The sequence below is a fragment of the Cyclopterus lumpus genome, chromosome 15, assembly GCF_009769545.1.
Source record: "Cyclopterus lumpus isolate fCycLum1 chromosome 15, fCycLum1.pri, whole genome shotgun sequence".
Classification (NCBI taxonomy): Eukaryota; Metazoa; Chordata; class Actinopteri; order Perciformes; family Cyclopteridae; genus Cyclopterus; species Cyclopterus lumpus.
In genome coordinates this window covers 18955562-18975081 of record NC_046980.1, presented here as the reverse complement: position 1 = coordinate 18975081, position 19520 = coordinate 18955562, and the positions used below count along the sequence as shown (strand labels likewise).

Here is a 19520-nt window from a genome sequence, read left to right as displayed (position 1 = left end):
AGCGGAGCCGGGGGATCGAACAGCCGATCCTCTGATTGAAGGACGACCCTGCTCACCACTGGACAACAGTCATAGATACATATGTAGGTTTTTACCTGGAGGAGAGTGGGATTACATAGATCAAAGAGATAATGGAACCACGGATTTGGTATTCATGTTAACGTATAACTTGTGCCAAGAGTGTTGCTGCAAGAAACTCAATTAGACAAAAAAAAGAAAAAAAGACAATTAGCTAATGCTGCCTTTTCTTGTGGGGTAAATTATCTTTTCCCAGAACAATTTTAATCTGGATTCCAGGGGAAACTAATGATTCCCACTGCAGATGTTTTTTTTTGGTGAGAGCGACAAAGACAACAAATGTATTCAAGACGCGTTTCATATTTACTCGACGAGAGCAGGACATAGGCATTTCCTTCCATTTATATTTCAAGCCAGCTTAAGTTGACAAGCATTTCCCCGCTGGTGCAGGCCAGAGCTTTGGATTTACTGGGCCGGACTCTAGATTGTTGCATAGCGCTGGATGCCGACATGTGGCTGATTGATCCATTCATCAGCGCATTGACTGACCGATCAGTGTGTTGGCTGATTGCACCCGATTGATCACAGCTCCCCTACTGTCGTCCTTTGTGAGACACATCCCCCTCATCCGACGCACGCACGCACGCACGCACATGCACACGCACACACACACACACACACACACACACACACACACACACACACACACACACACACACACACACACACACACACACACACACACACACACACACACACACACACACACACACACACACACACGTGCCTCGGTCATAAGATCTGCAAATCACAACAAATAATTAGAACCCCATGCCGTCACTTAGGAGTGCAGATCTCTTTCCCCTTTCCCGCCCCTGAAGCACATTACACACGGACGTGCTATCACTGACCACCCGAAAGATATTATCCTGATTCATTTGGCTGCAATCGGCCCCTTATTCAATGACAATTAGTGTTTAGTGCAACCGATCGATGGGAAGGAGCAGCCAGGAGATGCGGCTGTGGTCCTGGGGACAGTGGGGATGTCTTCACTCCTCTAGGCTCCTTCAACTGATCCTGCGAAGTGACTTGGCATCACATCTCTGCATTATGGGTCACAGGTCAACACTGAGTGTTTGTGGAAGGGCAGGGGCCGGAGGGGGGGCTGGGATGAGAGGTTGCCGAGGAAGGCGCTGCCTTTGTGCATCAATGGAGGATAATCTCATGACTGTCGAAGGAGGAAGCGGCTGTTTAAAAGGAGCTCTCTATTTCAGCTGCTCTCCTTAGAAGAGAGGTTAAAGCAATCTGTCCCACTTCAAAGAGCAAAGACACACACACACACATTCTGTCTCCGGGTCCGCCAACAGATGGAGGCAATCCGCTGTGCCCAACTTAAAACACTGAGAGACCTGCACGCAACACCGAGACATTTGTGACAAAGCATATCGCACACAGGGGCGTTTTACACGTCAACAGATTAATGGGACGGACCCACAGGGAAAGAACATTCAATTACACTGATAATAAAATATTGAATAACAGCAATAAAACTTCCAGATGATTCTTGTTAACATTCTTGTTTCTTGGAAAAGGAGCGCAAAATAAGGCAGCCGTTATTCAGTATTTTTTCTATTGTCAATAATCCCATTAAGAAACCTTCATTTCTAGAGATTGAAAATCTCCTATCTGAGAGTCCGTAAAGGCAAGAAAGCAGCATAAAAGCACAAATATCAGACTTAAAAACTAAACAGCAAAAGGTTTTTTAAAAGGTTATTAAAAGCAACTTAAAAAACTTAAGCTATAAACTTTTAAACATAGGTCATAAATATAAAAAAGTATTCAAAGAAGGTTCACTTATGGAGGTGTTTCTGGAGCTCTATGGCACAAAGGAAAAAACATATAGACATCAAATACATAAATAATACATTTTAAAAGTGTATTTCTTGACTGATGAACTCTTTTTCCAGTGTATTATACAGCATACATCATTATAGTGTAATTGGATATTGGCTATATATTGCAACTCCAGACACATTTGACATCATGTTTGACATATCTAACTGTTGACTACATATACAGTATATGTATTTGCTTTGTGAGGTGTGGTACTAGCCTTGTTAGTAGTTGTCTCGATTGTTTGTATTTTCAATGTAATCAGATCCTCGAGTGTGAACGAGTCGCAGAAATATGTGACACACCCTGGTGCCAGCCAATAGACAACTCTTCTGGGGTTTATGGTCCTACCTCCCTCACCCCAAACCCATGCAATAATTCACACTAAATTGTCATCGCACCAATGTAATAATCTAATAAGTACATTTAGAACTCTGCGATTAAACCCCAATTAGGTAGAGAGTGAGACTGTGAGCAGAGAGAGAGAGAGAGAGAGAGAGACGAGTGGACAATGAGCTATCTATTCATTCTTCATTACGATAGGCAGGGGACAGGGGCGTCCCTTTGTGTCAGCAGGGGCAGTGGCATTGTCAGATCGCGCCATTATTTTCAGCGCTGCCAGCCGAGCTAAGGTGTGCCAGCGGGGGGTTGGCAGGTTCAGCGCAGATTGCTCGCTGCTCTGATCACTTCTGTCCCCTGTTCGCCAATCGTACATCACACCCCAACCCCCGGATGTGTGATTGCTCGAGGTAGACGGGCAGAGGCACCGACAGGAGGCAGGCGACAACACACTCGGCCGCCTGCCTTCCTGCCAGCCATTACGTTGGGGGGGGCAGTAAATCAGGCGTGACCCTCCCAGCCTGATCTGACTGGAGGCAAGCCAGAGTTATCCACTCCTCTCTGCTGTGGCTGGCTAATTTAATGCCTCCAAACACTGTGGATTCATCATTGACACACACTCATTCAACATGGAGGAGGTGAGAGTGGACGCATTATCGCCTCGCGAAGTTAGCCTGTGTGTGACCCACTGGTCAACAATTGCCCCCGGTAAACCCGGCCTGTGTCACCCTTAAAAAAAAAAACGTCAAGCAACCCGCACACAAATCCCCTCGCCCCTTCCCATGAACTCGCCGAGCTGCGTGAGAGGCAACGGCAATGGGTTTTGACGACGGCGGCTGCATGTCGTAGGGGGGGTCTCACAACCAGCCACGCCCTCGGCAAAAGAACCCCAAAAAAAGAGCTTGGAGAGGTGAGAGGGGCGTGCAAGGTAGCGATAATGTGCCCTATTTATCTTGCACATCAGAACATCTGGGAAACTTCTCTAAAAACAATGCCACGCATTGAGGGGCTGCCATTCTGGCCTTTACCTTCAGAAAGCGGCATTTGTCCCCTCGGAATGGGTAATGGACAGGCCACAAATCATTCAGGACAACAGGACGGAGGGGTGTGTGTGTGTGTGTGTGTGTGTGTGTGTGTGTGTGTGTGTGTGTGTGTGTGTGTGAAACTGAATTTATGTGTATGTTTTGTGTGAGTGTGTGTGTGTGTGTGTCCCCCCCTGGTATTTAACTTCCCTGCTGGCCCATTCTGCAGGGCCCCGCAGGACAAATTGCCCTGCATGGTTGTCTTTGAGAGGCAGTGCAGCGCACAGAGAAAGGGACAGGGCTGAAACACAGGGAACAGGCCTATAAAAATTCATCACTTTGACCCCGGCGACCTCCCACTACTGGGGGGTTGCGCAGGCACACACACACACACACACACACACACGCACACACACACACACTAGCAGGCACAATGGATGAGACAAAAAAAAACAACAACTACAAAAAAAACAGCCTTCTACGCAGGAAAAAGGCCACCAGATGCTTCATTGTGACTGTGTCTCTGTGTAAAGCGGCGGCAGTAAAAGGAGGGTGGTTTCTCCTGAGGCGCATTAGTCCCACTAAGAGGAGGACATTGTCTCAGGCCGGGCTCTTGACACATTACTGCCACCTGTACAAAGAAAACCTAACAGGAGATTTAATCTGAAGAGACCTCCCCTGCCACTTTCAGTCAGCATTTTGAAACCAACCGCGGCAGATGTCCGCAAGACTGTTTAACACGCTGGCTTCCCGAACCCCTCCAACAAGGCCATGCATGCTTAAATTGCCCAATAGCTGAATGTTAATGTGGCATTCATTTGAATGTTAGTTGTGTTTCTGAAAAGAAGAGGTGGTGGGGATTTATGATGCGAAGGGATAGCGCTGCAGCCATTCACATTTTCTTTTTAACACTTAAAAAAAGCATTTGTCCTGTTAACGGGGAATCACATTCCCATCCAGCCTCGAAGCAATCATCGGGGCACGTTCCAACGCGGCTGAAGGGAGAGGTATTAATGCGGAGCATAAACACTTCCCAGGCACCAGGAAACACTGCACACTCATTGCATTTACCTCATTCCACCTCAGCTGTGGCTGGGAATCAATTAAAGGAAACAGGCAGCAAGGTCATTTGTCGCTGCCGAGTCGATCACAGTGTATTGAGGACCCAAACGGCGATCGGAGATTAGTGGCGGTCCAATCGGAGCCCGTCAAGTTCATTACTCCGGCGTCCGATAGAGATCAGGACCAAACAATGAATGAAAGTCTAATTCTGTCCTCTTTTTAAAAAAAGACAGCTGGGGCTTGGTGAGCACCGCCAACAAGACTACAAACACCACAAACATGCAACCTGGCGAGGCAAAAATCCAATCAGTAGTGACATGATTGTGTCATAGCTAGAGCTGCAAAGATGAATCCATTCATTGTTAACTATTTGATTAACCGCCAACCGTTTAAGATAATCGGTTTGAGAAAAGAAAATCTAAATTCTCTTATTCCAGCTCCTTAAATGTGAATATTAACTCCTCCATTACAGCAAACTTTTAGACGTTGTCTTGGACTTTCTGACATTTCATAGACCCAACAACTAATGAATCGAGAAAATCAGTCGACGGCCTTAATTGGGACACTATATTTTCACTGGAGCTACCAAAGCAGTTGACAACACGCCACCCTCTTCTCGGAGCACGCTGGGAGGACAAGGCCATGGCGAGGCACAAAAAACCCACCTCGCCGCACAAAGAACATTGATTAATTTAAAGCACCACTCTTTAATTTGTGTGCACCATTTCATCTAAATGATGTGCTTGTCCGCAAGGGTGAGAGAGAGGTGTAATTCAGCTGAAGAAAGAGGAAGGTACAGGGAAGGGGGGGGCAAAAGAGAGAGAGAGAGAGTAGGGCTTCCTGACACCCCACCGCAGGGCGCTAGGCAACCATCTAGTGGGTGGGCTTTGTGATACATTTTACCAATTTTTCATGCCCATCCCTCTTGATGTGACCCCACTCAGGGCCTTTTATGCCCCTGACAGCTCTGCGCAGGAAAACATGCTGCCGCTCTGATAGCATGAAATCGAGAACAAAGACCCCCAGGGAGAGGAGAAGGGGGCCACCAAGGCACGCCGTGCTCCGGTCCCGCCTGACTCTGGACACAAACAGATGTTAGGCCAGCCCCGGCTCTCTCTGACGCCCCCCCCCCAGAAAGAGGAGGGCCATCCTCCCACCCCTCCCCTCCTGTCTGAGGAATGGGCCCAGGAAGCATTGTGTTGGGCCTCCTCTAAGACAAAAAGTGGAGCCACTCCTTCTGAAAAGGGCCCGGCAATATGGCCGTCGCAGATAAATCACACCATGAAGGGGAGTGAGGGAGAGAGAAGCCCATGAATTCTCAATGTGGCCCTTAATGAGCCCCTTCTTAAATATGATGGGATAGTTGCGCTGCAATGTGGATGCAGCCTTTCGGAGACGACTTTTAAGTCAGGAGGACAAAGTTGTTTAAAAAACCTGTGGTTCCAAATACCGGATTTACAGCTGAGTTACAATGAGCCACTCTGGAGGAGCTTCGTTCTGCCGCCGACAGCAAGAGATCCGCGCTGGGGAAACCTGCCGGCGAAGGCGTTTAAATAATCCCAGCTCCTTCTCCTCATTATCGCCTCACTTATTGTCCTTTTTTCCTCAAGCAACGGAACGAGCCAACCAACAAGCATCACAAGCTGCAACCCCCAAACTTGTTGAGCGGGGGGCCGTGTAAGATTCGGACGCTCTCACAGAGATGGCTTCTTTGCACATGCATTAGAACAAATCATAATGATGGCGCGGAGCGCAGTGTGCTCACTCCCGAAAAAAAACAAAAAACATTTACAATTATTGTGCTCTGTTCTAAAAAGGACTGCATTGGTCAAAATAGACTGACGTCATACAAGTCGGACACTATGTGCCAGGCACAAAGAGGTCACTAACTTCACGGTTTATGCCACATTTCATCTGGACTAAATAACGGCCTCGCCGTTAGCTGTTGCTCCTTGTGATTTAAAAGCAAAAACCATCAATAAAGCGAGGGATAAAGACAGACTGACTGGAAGTTGATTATTCGTGATTTATGCAACTACATTGTGTGGTGGATTAAATCAAAAAGACACCGATTAAGTATCGAGTCCACTTGAATTTACGGATTGATGACAGTATTCGCTGATTAAATTTAAAATATGTATATTGTTTGCATAATTCTGACAGCCACATAATGGTTATGAATAGACTAATAACAAATGACTAAATACATGCAAGACATGAGAACATTTCTCATCCATACCTTAAGGTGTCTGTTTCCTTCCAGTGAAAGAAGGCTCATGGATGTTTAAGGATGCGTCATTTACAAGAGTACAAGATTAGTATCCTTGTGTTTGTAACAGAGCAAGAAGTTCTAATAAACTGCTTCACACAACAGATCCAATACAGAAGGCTGTTTTTGTGAGAATGGAGCTCCTTGAAACAGACTTAACATCTTGAGGTAGTTTTTTCCCCCTGATCTTTTCGGGTTAAACATTTAAACACTTTTTGTTTGTGTATTAATTATTTTTTTAGGCAAATCCATTGAAAACATTTACTGGTTCCAGTTTATAAAATATAAATATTTGCAGGTTTTCTTAGTTTTCTATGATAATAACCTGAATATCTTTGGATTTTTTACGTTTGAGATGTTTGGCGTTTGTGAAACGGTGATGGACAGGTTTCCATTTTATAGACCAAACGATTAATTGTTTAATTGATAAAATAATCGCACAATAATTGACAATGAAAATACCTTAGTTGTGGAACTAAATTGCTCTAACATACTTTTATATTTTTAATGTTAGTAACATGCAAATTCGACACTTGGCTTTCAGCAGAACCTCACTACCAACAATCAACTATAATCTGCCAAACAGTGTCAAACATTGGCTCAAGCGGGCGCACAGCGGTTGTGAACAATTGAGGGGGTAACTCAGGTCCCTGACCCGGGGCCAACCACAGGGCCCACAAGGGAACGCGCCCTCCCCGGGCCCTGCCAGTGCCAGGCTCTGCGCTCATCCCTGGCTTGGCTCGTCGCACCATCCCACCGTTGGCATGGTGTTCCCAGCTGCCAGTCACAGCCCCCCTACCCCCAACACCCCCACTCCAAGTACACAATGGCAATAGCATGGCTGGCGCCGGGCTCAAACGGCCTGTTGTTAATGAGCAGGAATGACAGAAGCCACTACTTGTTCTTCATTTGCCAGCGTTTTTAATTATATGGACAGCGCTCCCATCAAAGCTGCATCGCTCAAGTTACGCCCTCATAGCTGAACTCTCTTTTTTTTCTCCCCTCCCTGTCTTCAGCGCTGTATTCATTAGCATTGAAGGCAAGAGAGGAGAGAGAGAGAGAGAGAGAGAGAGAGAGAGAGAGAGAGAGAGAGAGAGAGTCAGAGAGAGAGAGAGAGAAAGAGAGAACAGGCGCTGTTGTCTGGAGGGAATAGTCTCCCTCTATATCCACATGGGTTATCTGTGATATAATGGGCCCTCATTGTGATAGATTGGACTCTTCTAGGCAGATAATATGCCTTTATTGTATTGTAAGGAAAAGTCTCAATTACAGACTATCACCTGTGTGGCCATAAACAGGCAGGAGCAAATAAATGGGTGGGTTTTACAGCATCAGGACAATTGAGACAGTGTCAGGTGGGTTGTTGTAGAGATGTATATTGATTTAGTGGGCTAAAACAAGCCATGTAAAGGATTTGTCAATACAATTTGGCTCGAGTACATGAGGTTTGCGTGTGAGAGCTTGCGGCTACATCTGTGGCTCTGGGTGTGAATGCACGAGTGTATCTGGGCAACTGAGGGCAGCCAAGGAGGGTCGCAGTCCCTGGTGTCAGGGGTTCCACAGAACAGAGGCCCAATCAGTGCTGGCCCGCTGGTTAATGGATGGATGGCCCCCAAAATTAATTAGCCTGACTAATGTAGTGTACACTTAATTACACTGGCCACCTTCTGATTTATAGCTTTGCCAGATACACACATGCTAGACAAAATCGGGCTGAACATTTTTTTTACCCTTTACTGGAGCAAATTTATATTTATTTATATTTACCTGGACTAGGTTCAGCAGCCGGGACCGCAACAGTGATCACCTAATGTAATGAACTCGGCAGCACACAGACTGCAGGTAACATACAAAACATAGAGCTTTTCCTTCCATTACTTAAACTGTGGCATCTATTAATAAAAAAGCCTTTCTTTGGTAAATGTAACAAAAGTAGCAATGCAAATCTCAGCGATTCATTTGTGAAAAACCTGGCACATATATGCAATAAACACAAATAAAGGCGAGATGGCATTCATATGTTTTCACATGTCTCCCAAAAACAAAACAGCCTGCTTGTAATTTCATCTCTGTCTTCATGGGGCGTGTGCGTCGAGTAACTCTGCGCTGTGAAAAATGACTGATCCATCATGCTGACCTGTCATTACCGAGCATTTTACAGTGTTCATTAGGAGTGGGGCTCCTCCAGGGCCCCACCTTTAATTTCATGCTGCTCAAGCGAGAGAAAGGACATGGGAGAAAAGGAAGGAAGATTGATGCCTGCTACCAGCCTCCTGTGCTTCCTGCAGACACAGGCGGGGGGCGCTGGTCCAAACCGGTCTCCGGTCAGACAGACATAGAGACAGACAGACAGACAGACAGACAGAGAAAGAGAGGAGTGATGGGGGGGGGGGGGGGTGTGCAGCTAGCCTAATGCAATCTGTCCATGTAGCTACGGATCAGCCCCAATTAAAAAAGACCCACACCATGTCACGGGGACAGTAGATCAAGTCAGCAATTAACCTTCCCACTGGCCTCTATCAATCCTTAAATTGGAGCGGGCCGGGGCCAGCGGCACACAATCTCTGCAGATATTAAATTTACATTCTATTAAGTTTAATTAGGAGGGATTTTAAATATACTGGGAGTCCAGGCACGGAGCCCTAAGCCTGTCATCGACGCGGCTGATTCACAGCCGCCGGCCACCTCGGGACACACGCACACACAAAATGGTACACCTTATACCACCCTCTGACTGAAGCGCCAAGGAAAAGCTGTGTTTGATGTCGGTGTGAAAGGGTCAACAAGGGTTGTGTGACCCGGCGTCATGACTGAGCTGGGCTGTTCAGGGCGTTTTCAGTGTTATTATCGTAATCCTATTGTTACTACAAGCTAACTGTACATAGTGGCAGTGACTAAATCACCGTTCCGACCAGTTCACGATCCTGCTCCTGCATGCACCCTGCTGTGATTCACTTATACCTGCAACAATGTTGTCTGTCGTAAATCTGTCTGCCCCTATCGCCCCGGTTAGAGTCGACATTGAGACACGCACTGGAAACGAAGCTTATTAAATGCCTGTGTGAAAAAAGCTTGAGGATGTGGGAGGGTGAAAGTATTTGAAATGTTGATAAATAACTAATTGTTTACGCCGAATCCTACAAAACAGATACCGGAGCTTCAGGCTTCAGAGCATCAGTGAATGTTTATCAAAAAACAGATTGGAAGTGGTCGAAAGAGAGAGAGAGAGATCAAGAATAAGATGAAAAGTATTTATCCTAATTGAGGCACAGTTTATTGGAGGGAAATGGATTTACAAGCATGGTTGAGATCCATAATATCCACCTCCTTCTGTTTCATGGATTGGAGTTCCATTCATACATTGTCATATTCATGTAATATGTTTATGTAACTTTGCTGTTCATTCTGTACACATGACATCTATTGCATCTGTCCATCCGGGGAGAGGGATCCTCCTCTGTTGCTCTCCTGAAGGTTTCTTCCCTTTTTTCCCTGTGAAAGGTTATTTTTGGGGAGTTTTTCCTGATTCGATGTGAGGTCCTGGGACAGGGATGTCGTATGTGTACAGATTGTAAAGCCCTCTGAGGCAAATTTGTAATTTGTGATATTGGGCTATACAAAATAAACTGAATTGAATTGAAAATTAATATCAACCTCTAAAAATGTTATCCCACATCAATCGCATAGTGCTCCCTGCCTGCTTCCATCTTCATTATAATAACATGTATTATATTAAACATCTACATTCTGAAGGTGTTTTCACAGAGGGGTTTGTTCATCAATCAATCATAGCCTGATTTATTCAACATTCTATTCCTAAATCATGTTGAAAATATTTATTTATTTATTTATGTAGTGATTAAAAGAGATATCAAAAATTCCCCTAAAAACACATTGACTCTAATATGTCAACAAAATGAAACCTGGCTGTATCCAATGTGCAGAATTTGGTTATGGAAAAGTATGTAAATGAATGCCTCATTTGCATTTACAGTATAAACATACAATTTCTAAAAACTTGTAATACACAAAATGATTGTCTCAATTTACGTAATGAACTTGGGACGTTTCTTGGTGTCCTCTATTAGTTATAATGTCCACTCTATTCACCTGTCTGCTCTGAAGTCACTACTGGGTTGAACATGAGGGGGTTCAAAGACACTGCAAGCTCCGATTCGCCAGACAAAACCTTCAAAAAAACCTTCCTCTGCGCTTTCCTGTTTCATCAGCACCGATGCAAAGCGTGATCAAGCCGTAGCCCGATCACACCCATGGGAGAGGAGAGGGAAGGCTGGCGGGGACTGGACCACCTCCAGGCTGCTCAGCCCTAGCATTAGTCTCCACGTGGCTGTGTCCTTTGTCTGCCAGTCAAAGGCCCCGCTGAATGGGGGTCAATTGAAACCAATTCCCTCTGTCGGACACAATTAATGGGGTTGCCCGGACCGGGCGGGAAGGGGGGTTCTGCGGGCCTTTGGTTACTGATCCTGCCGCACAAGCATGCCAGGAATTTGCCACCTGGAATTGTGAACACACATGGATACATCCCAAAATACAAAATACCCCCTGTCCCATCCAACCCACCCACAAGGCGGGATGGGTGACGAGGGAGTGGCTAGTGGTTGTCCACAGTCTAGTCACCCACAATGGACCAGAGCCGGAGAAGAAGAGTGGTGTAGCGTGCAGCTGTAGAGAAATGTCCTGGAGCATTTTCTGACCCAGTGACTCCCAAAGTGGGGCCTGGCCAACCCCGTGGGTGCTTGCGGGTTGCCCCTGGTGTTTGACAAATCAAAAACAAGTGTAAATGTGCGATTATATCGGCCACTAAAGGAAGTAAAAGTGCCTATTCATCTACGAAGCTTTTTTGGGGTCCTTGCCTATTGATTGAAAGTGGAGAGAGAATAGTGAGAAAAGCAGACGAAGAAAAAAAATTATAAATAAGAGACTCCCAGACGACGGGAAACGAGCTCCGTGTCTGAATCAATCTTCGGATTAGTATGGACTATCGATCCGCCACAGGCCCATCTACGGTTAAGCACTTCGGTGGATGTGCGCTAATTGTCCTGTTGACATTAATTGTCATTAAAAGGGCTTGAAACGGCCTCCCGGCTGTGAATTACATCCTGCGCCGAGGTTGCGACCCGTTTGTTTATTGGTGACATCACAGCTCTCCCTCGCAAAGGTCCCTGTTAAATCAGACCAGGTTGACCACAACACATACGGGTTTACATCATGATGACATCATCGGCCTACTCCATTGTCCCAGTTAAATGGTCGGCAGGTTTTGAGGGACCTTCATTAAGCCAGAGGGGAAATGTCTAGGTGTGTGTGTGGTTTAAGCCCCAGCTTTAACTTCCTGGGGGAAAGTCTAAAAGGCCACCCTGCATTGCCGTCACACCTCTTTAAAACGGACTGAATCAATCAGATTAATTTGGCCTAACAAATTGGTCTGTGTGCATTTGTGTGTGTGTGCGTGTGCGTGTGCGTGTGTATATTCGCTCTGGATGTGAATGGGGGCCAAGGTGCATAAGAAAGGAGCCGTGAGGAGGGGAGAGGGGAGGGGGCACAGCGATGGACACACAGCGTTGCAAGCCTAACACATCTCTGGAAAAGGGGTCGCGACCCCCTGCCGCACTCAAACAGCATTTCAGAGCGGCAGAGACACAGAGAGGGTGAGTGCTTACCTCCCACCAAGCAGCAGGGACGAGAGAGAGTTATCTAGCTGCACACGGTAAACACGCTGAGAATGATCTCATCTAACTCGATTGGATGCTTTCCTGTCAGCTTAAAAGAGACAGTTCACCCCAAAATATAACAGAATACACATTTTTCCTTTAACTTTCTCTCGAATATTATTGCACTTGGATTGTTGTGCACAAAGCCCCCACAAAAACATTAGTTTTATACTCAAGCAGTTTTATGTTGGAACTTTTTTCTTTCAACCATAGTTCCTATTAATCTAGATTGACATTACAGGTAAGTAGCTAAATCCGTAGGTCTGTTTTAGGGGTGAACTGTCCCTTTAAGGCATCCATGTTGCCTACCAGTATTGGCAATGAAACACACATTTTTTATAAAACCAAGTAACATTTCATATAAATTCAATTGTGTAGGACACCATCTCTTTTGTCACAGCAATGCTGACCAGATATAAAACGGCCCATCGTTGCTTTAAAATCCCCATGGAGACCTCAATGTGTGCCAGGTGAAATCTGACTGCCAAAGCTGACACCTAAATAACCTCTGTGTTTGCACATCTGCTGTTGTGGATTCATTAGCTCCAAAGCAATGCAAGTTCACATGATCAGCTGGTTACAGTATTTTTGACCCAATTACGCATCCAAAATAACTAAATCAACTGCACAAATGTCCAGGCCGTCAATCAAGGGCCCTGGTCAGGTCGCTGATCCCAATAAGCCGACGGTGGTTTACTGCCTTCCTAGTGGCCGGGTGACTGAACTACAAAAGGTTTCTTCTCCTGTGCCACACAGAGTGAAAGTCCTTCCGAAGTCATTCAGAAAGACTTCCCTCCTCTTCCCTCCTCATCTGAATGGTGGAACTGAACAAAGCCCACACCGCGAACAGGCCCACCGGCTCCAGGGCCATTGTGCCGGAGAAGCGAGGAGACGATCGGCCAACAAGTGGCTCTCCCACTCTGTTATCAGGGGACGCCAATGTCTGTAGGGCCTTTATGACTTATTACGCCACCCCCGCCCTAACATCTCCTGGCGCTGAATGACCACGCTATACCTTTGGCTCTCACCGGCCTCATTTGCACCAAGGAAAAGAGGGAGGAGAGGGGAGGAGGAAGAAAGAGGGGAGGGAGCGGGAGAGGAAGGAGAGAGAAAGAGAAGTGAATGGCACCGTAACATAACAATGCACTTGGAGGCTCAGTTGGCAAACACAGCTGGACCAGCGACAGTGGGGCGTTTAATGAGTCATAACTCTAAAGAGACAGTGAGCTCCTAAAACCACTTTTACTGCACGGCAGTCTCTCTCTAATGCACACAAACTTTATATTGCGAGGAGTTTGACACTAGTTAACTACATGTGTACAGTACATCAGCATATGGTTGAGACACAAATGTCCCCACATCTACTTTCCATCACATGAAAAAAAACACTCACCTCAATGACCTGCTTCGAGTCCAGCCTGAAGTTAAAGTCCCCAAAGACGAAATATGGCAGCTTCTCATGCCGCTGGTCCGTGATCCTGGAAAAACATGACAAACACTCTTTTTTAGCCACCATCCTGTGATGGATGAGAGCCGGTATCACTCCTCATAATCCGAAGCTCTACACATACGTTTTAATCGGCGCATTGGGAGCCCGGCAAACACCATCTTGACTGGACACATGCTGCTAGTTGTCAAAAGTCTTTACATCTGATGATTCCCCACACCTCAGGGTATTTAGTTCACGAGGGCCACAGCACCACCTGGTGGTCCGGACACTCGGATGGGAAGATGTTCATCTTTATGATCTTTTGGTAAGGCTTCATGTTCCCACAGAGCATGCAGGGTGGATGTAAGGAAGGGGCTGATGAAGATTGAGATCTGAGATGCAATGGGAGGCCTAGGATGAGGGTGTATGGGTGTATAGGTGAGGGGGATGTGTAGGTGTTTAAACTGTTTGTAACAAAGAAAACAAAACAAAAATCTAAATTCTGGAAGGTCCAGGCTGAAATTTAAACGGATGTCCCAACTTTAATATCCCAATCTTACTGTTTTCCAAGTCAATTAAATTTAATTAACATTGTCCAATACCACACATGTGTCTCAACAGGCTCTACAATCTGAAGAGGATACAACCTGACTAAGAACTCTCAACAGGCTCTACAATTGAAGAGGATACAACCTGACTAAGAACTTCAATCCAGATAATAAAAATAAAAATGGAAGACACAATTATACATCTACTTAAAACAACAAGTATTTGCCTTCAGGATAAATGTTGTAGTTGTTTGTAGTTTCTTGTGCGGCTGAATGAAGAGACTGAAGCAGCTCAGAGATTCGAGTAAACACACCGCTAATTCTCAGCTGACACCACAATCGAATCAATTCACTCTGAGAATTTTTCTTTGATGGCAAAGAAAATCAAGATGATCAACGGAGAGAGTGAACCAGCCCCAACCCCTGAAGATGTTCTACCCAGCGGTGACATGGTGGCAGCTGCCTCAGAGTAAAGACACGTTAACGGACTCTGTGGATAGTTGGGCCACAAACAGACTTGTAGAGCTTGAAAGGACTCCATCTACGAGTGCTGCCCTGGAGTGCACCCAAACTCTTGATTGCACTCTAAATGCTTCCTGAGGGTATATTTTCATCCGCCCCATTTCATCGTCTCTTGTCTTACAAATGTTGTTAATGTACTGTATGCATAGAGAGTACAGCGTCAGACGATTCATAGAGTTTAGATCATCTCTGTCATGGACCACTTCCAAATCTCTAGAAGTTGTCACAGCGCAAGCATCCCAGTGCTTTAAAATAAGTAAAACTTTTTTTTAAAACACACCTAAGTGACAATTAATTAACTCCTATGCCTCGTCTGCAACTTAAAAGTGTCTTTTCTACAGAGCAGATACGGGGAATTAAGGTGGACGCGGCGCGGCTCCTTGTGTAATTCATGATTCAGGGTGCTCAGCTTGCTATCGCCGCTAACCGCGTGGATAAATCTTACAGAGTACCCATATACCAATATATTTATGGGGCCGTAAAGAGAGAGGAAGCCTCTCCTTAGCGGCAGGTCTCGGCTCTGGCCTGCCGGGCCGTCGTAAAGCACGGCGGCTTGTTCTCTTCAGAGAGAGGGAGCGGCAGGGAGGCTAAGGTGACTGGAAGAGGCGGGGAGCGCAGCTATTATATTAAATAGAGAGTATGCGACTTTGACATCCCATTAGATTGAACAGAAACTCGTCTTTCTGCAATTGTTGTCGATGGAAGGATTTACAGCTCCGTCCCAAAATAACAACTGAAATGTTTCATGGTTATGATTGATGTAATTATTATTGTCCGTCCAGACGATTCCATCTTTATGATGGACATCTGCTCCATTCTTTCTGGCACTTATGCAGGAGTGGATGAGGACTTTAAAATTAGATCTAACATCTATATCTGTTCTTTGAACCATATGGATCTTTCTTAAATAGAGTTAGCATTTGAGAGATTACTTTTTCAAGTAAATGATTATTGGTTTGATATAAAAAACACTTGTCATTGTGTTTTTTGGTCCTGACCATCTTGGTTTTGTGCAACCAGTGAAGGGAAATATCCATATTTGGACTGTGGCGAAATGACCATGTGGCTGTATACGGCTCTGGCAGTGACCTGTCGATCATAATGCAACCAAGCCCTAAAGTATACCCTGCTTTATATTCTGCATTAATATGAATGGGACCATACTTTACGAAAGGAACATCATGATGTATTGAAGAAGACTTGAAACTAAAGATTGAGACCATAAACTCATGTTAACAATGTTTACTGAGGGAATAAATCAAGTGAGATGTAGGGACATTTTCTCATCGACTTCTATACAATCAGACTTATTTTTGTAACTAGAGGACTCACCCCCTGCTGGTCAGTAGAAATAATATAAGTTTAAGGCCCTTCTGCATCAGTTTAACTTTTTAGAACCGGAGGTTGCCGCCTGCTCAGAATAAAAAAAGGCCACAGGTCAAATATTATTGGCAAAGTAAATGACTAGTTAAAAAGCTTGCAATAACAGACCGAAGAGGTAGGTCTTGAAGGTGTGTGCGTGGACCCACCAGGAATCCGTATCACTATGGACACAATTCTGAGCTAAATGCCCCATCAAACTGTGCCTGTAATCACACACTGACAGCAAACTGGGACTGATGTCATTAGTGACCTTACATCCTGGTGCTAAGAGACCCAGCTCTATTCAAACATGGTTAGTGGTCAGCGTGTCCCACTGGCTCGAATGCAGCGCAGTAAAAAGGCTGAGCACGGGTGTCAAAATGGTTGTTTTAGGCGTGGGAACTCCTGTGCCTCTTGTGCCAATAGAGAATTTACCACATCCGCTGGTGCTGAAGAAAAAAAAGAAAAAGAGAGTGGGTGAAAAGTGAGGCGGAGAAAGAGAGTGTGTTTCCTCAGAGGCTTCCTCTGTGTCCCGTAGCTTTATCCCACTAACAGCCATGTCTAATACCCGCAGCCTGGCTGTTTTTGTCTGCTGCTCCAAGGTATCAGCCACAGGTCAGAAGGTAACACTCTGTTTACACGATCATTTCCTAAAGCACTCGTGGTGACCCGCTGGTGCGAAAGTTGACTTTTTTTCTTGGCCTTTGTGGATGATGGAGGGGCGGTGGGGGCCGAACGGACGGACGAAGAATTGCGACATTAGCTACAGCTACTGGGCGTGAAAGGGGCCTGAGGGTGGGGGGTCCCAGAGCTTGGGGGGCCGCCACCACCCCACTCCCCTTCCCTCACTGACCCTCACCCCCGGCGGAGGCCCCCATTAGCCTCGTCATCGCAGTTCATTCAGGCAAACTGTAACAGTGTCAGTGACATTCTCCCACAAAGACACACTCCTTTACACAGTCTATAAACATGCTTCTTCGGACCAATTCATCGCACAGTGACACCCCTGAAAGAGGCTCTTCACAAGCGCCGTTCCCACTGAGGTTTGGGCTGGGGCCTTCGCAGGGCCGTCCTTGGGGTGGGGGGGCCGCACAAAGACAGGGGTCAGACCCTTATTTATAACACTGGCCCTGGCTCTGCTCCCAGGCTCCTTAAACCAGCAGCACAAAACAACCGAGGCGCATTCTCCGTTTCCAAATTCGACTTTTCTGTAAACACGCAAACATGCCGTTCCAAAAATGAACAAACGGAAAAGAATAACACACCTGTGCCCAAGAGTCAGAAAATGCTCTCACGCCAGAGAACACTCCTGTATACACAATAACACTTATCGCCCGCTTGTAAATCTCTCTTTCGATCACACCGGTCTCAATCCCTCAGCAACTCCTTGCCAGATTACGTGCTGTGATTGACAGCTAAACTGAGCCGTAATAGACAGTCTTAATGAGATTATGAGGGTGCAATAGGGGGGGGGGGGGGGGGGGGGGGGGGGGGGGGGGGACATGTCACAATCATATTGACAAGATGACTAACCATAAGTTGGCCGTTCGGATTCCACTTTGCACACAATGGCTCGGGGGCTGAGCGCGGTCGCCCATTGTAGACAAATGTTGAGAATTTGGGAGAATGTTAACATTGTGAAGAATGTGCTCAGGGACGTCTCTCTGAATGGGGTGGCCCCTGGCGGGACCTTTGACACAGCAGGACAGCCTTCCCCTCTTCCTCCTGTGGGCACCCAGGCTCCCCAGACTACAAGAACACCGTGGAGGGAAGATTGGGTGGCGAGGAGTGGGGGTGGGGGCTACAAGGATGTCGGCGCGGTCACGCAGAGGTTAACGAATAAGTCCGCTCGAGCCAACGGCCCTGGCGACTCAAACTCGAGATGAGGAAAGATACAGAGTAGAGCCGACTCATGGGAAAACGTTCCGTAATGGTCACGAGGGGTGTGAAAAGTGTCTGAAAGGGACTGCCTGGTATCTGTAGGCTCTGGATTTGTTAGACCACCTGCACCCACAAACTGGATCACCAGCCGGGCAAAGCCAACAACTGTCCCAAAAACCCCAGGTTCCCTGACAATCGTCTTTTAGGGGGATCCCAGGGTGGATCACTTACAAATTTGTTAGGTAAAACATCAACACTGTGCCAAAGTCTAGCTGGACACTAACAATTTGATTATTCCAGTGTATATCATGCCAACCTGGTGCTTTTTCCTAAATGCGCCACAATGAAACATCAAAATGAATTTGAGTCTCATTAAATGACCATGGAGAGAATGACCGTGCAGAGAACCTGGTTGGGTTCGGTAGTGTTTCTGTACAAACTGTGCTACAATACTTGTGCTGTATTACTGTAGATTTAATTTGAAAAGGAGAAATTCTGGCATTGCAGCAACACTAATAAATCCAAATGAATTACAAATTTGCACACGGTTTGTTTCGGGTCACATTTGGTTGTCTGGATGGTCATAAAAAGGTGGCAAAGTGGTACCCGACAAATCTCTGAATGGCTAATGTTGATCTATAAAGAGACTGCCTGCTGGAGCATGGCATGTATGTGTATGTGTGATGTGTGATGTGTGATGTGTGATGTGTGTGTGTGTGTGTGTGAGAAATAAACAGGTCCACTCTGAGCAGAGGAGACACTGGGGAAGATTAACCTCTGCTCCTGCAGGTCTCCCAGGGTGAGAAGGCAGTTCAGAGTCACAATGACACCACACACACACACACACACACACACACACACACACACACACACACACACACACACACACACACAAAACAGTAACCTTGTTAAACATTGCAATTTGAATTCAGCCGCTGTATGTTAATAATAATAAAACCGTTTCTGCTTTTCATTTGAAATGGACACACGGACACGCACACACAGACACACACCTCCCTTTAATAAATTCATTCTGGCTTTCTGGAGGATCTCCCTGAGATTATCCAGTCCTCCCTCTTGCAGCTCAACATGTCTATAGGGTGGCAACTAGCCAGCCTTTCTCTGCTCTTTCAGCCTGTTCTGGGAAAAGCCTTAAGGGAAACATTTAGATTGGAGGGCTCTTTGAGACGCTCTGACAGTTGACTGATGACCGTCCATAAAATGACAAAGCGTCGCTGTGTGGTGGCCAGTGCGGCCCACTGCCTCCCTATGGGAAACTAATTGCTTTGAATTGTTAACGGCAACATTATTTTTCTGCCAATCATTGCTTTTCAATGCCCCGAAAATGAGCATGAAACAAGTTCCTTTCAGGGGACAAAACAGTTAAATGTCCCCAATGTTGATCAAATTAACTTCAGCACTGTGACAATGGACTATATTTGT

The 19520-nt window shown here is 46.0% G+C and overlaps 1 protein-coding gene across 1 annotated transcript in view; it reads right to left on the bottom strand.

Annotated features, from left to right (window-relative positions):
- LOC117743862 (inositol polyphosphate-5-phosphatase A) overlaps positions 1 to 19520 on the bottom strand; it is a 132500-nt gene that overhangs the window by 26653 nt on the left and 86327 nt on the right. Inside the window, exon 9 of the mRNA XM_034551764.1 lies at positions 13729 to 13813. Coding sequence (XP_034407655.1) covers positions 13729 to 13813 — 85 coding nt within the window. The remainder of the gene's footprint in view (positions 1 to 13728; positions 13814 to 19520) is intronic.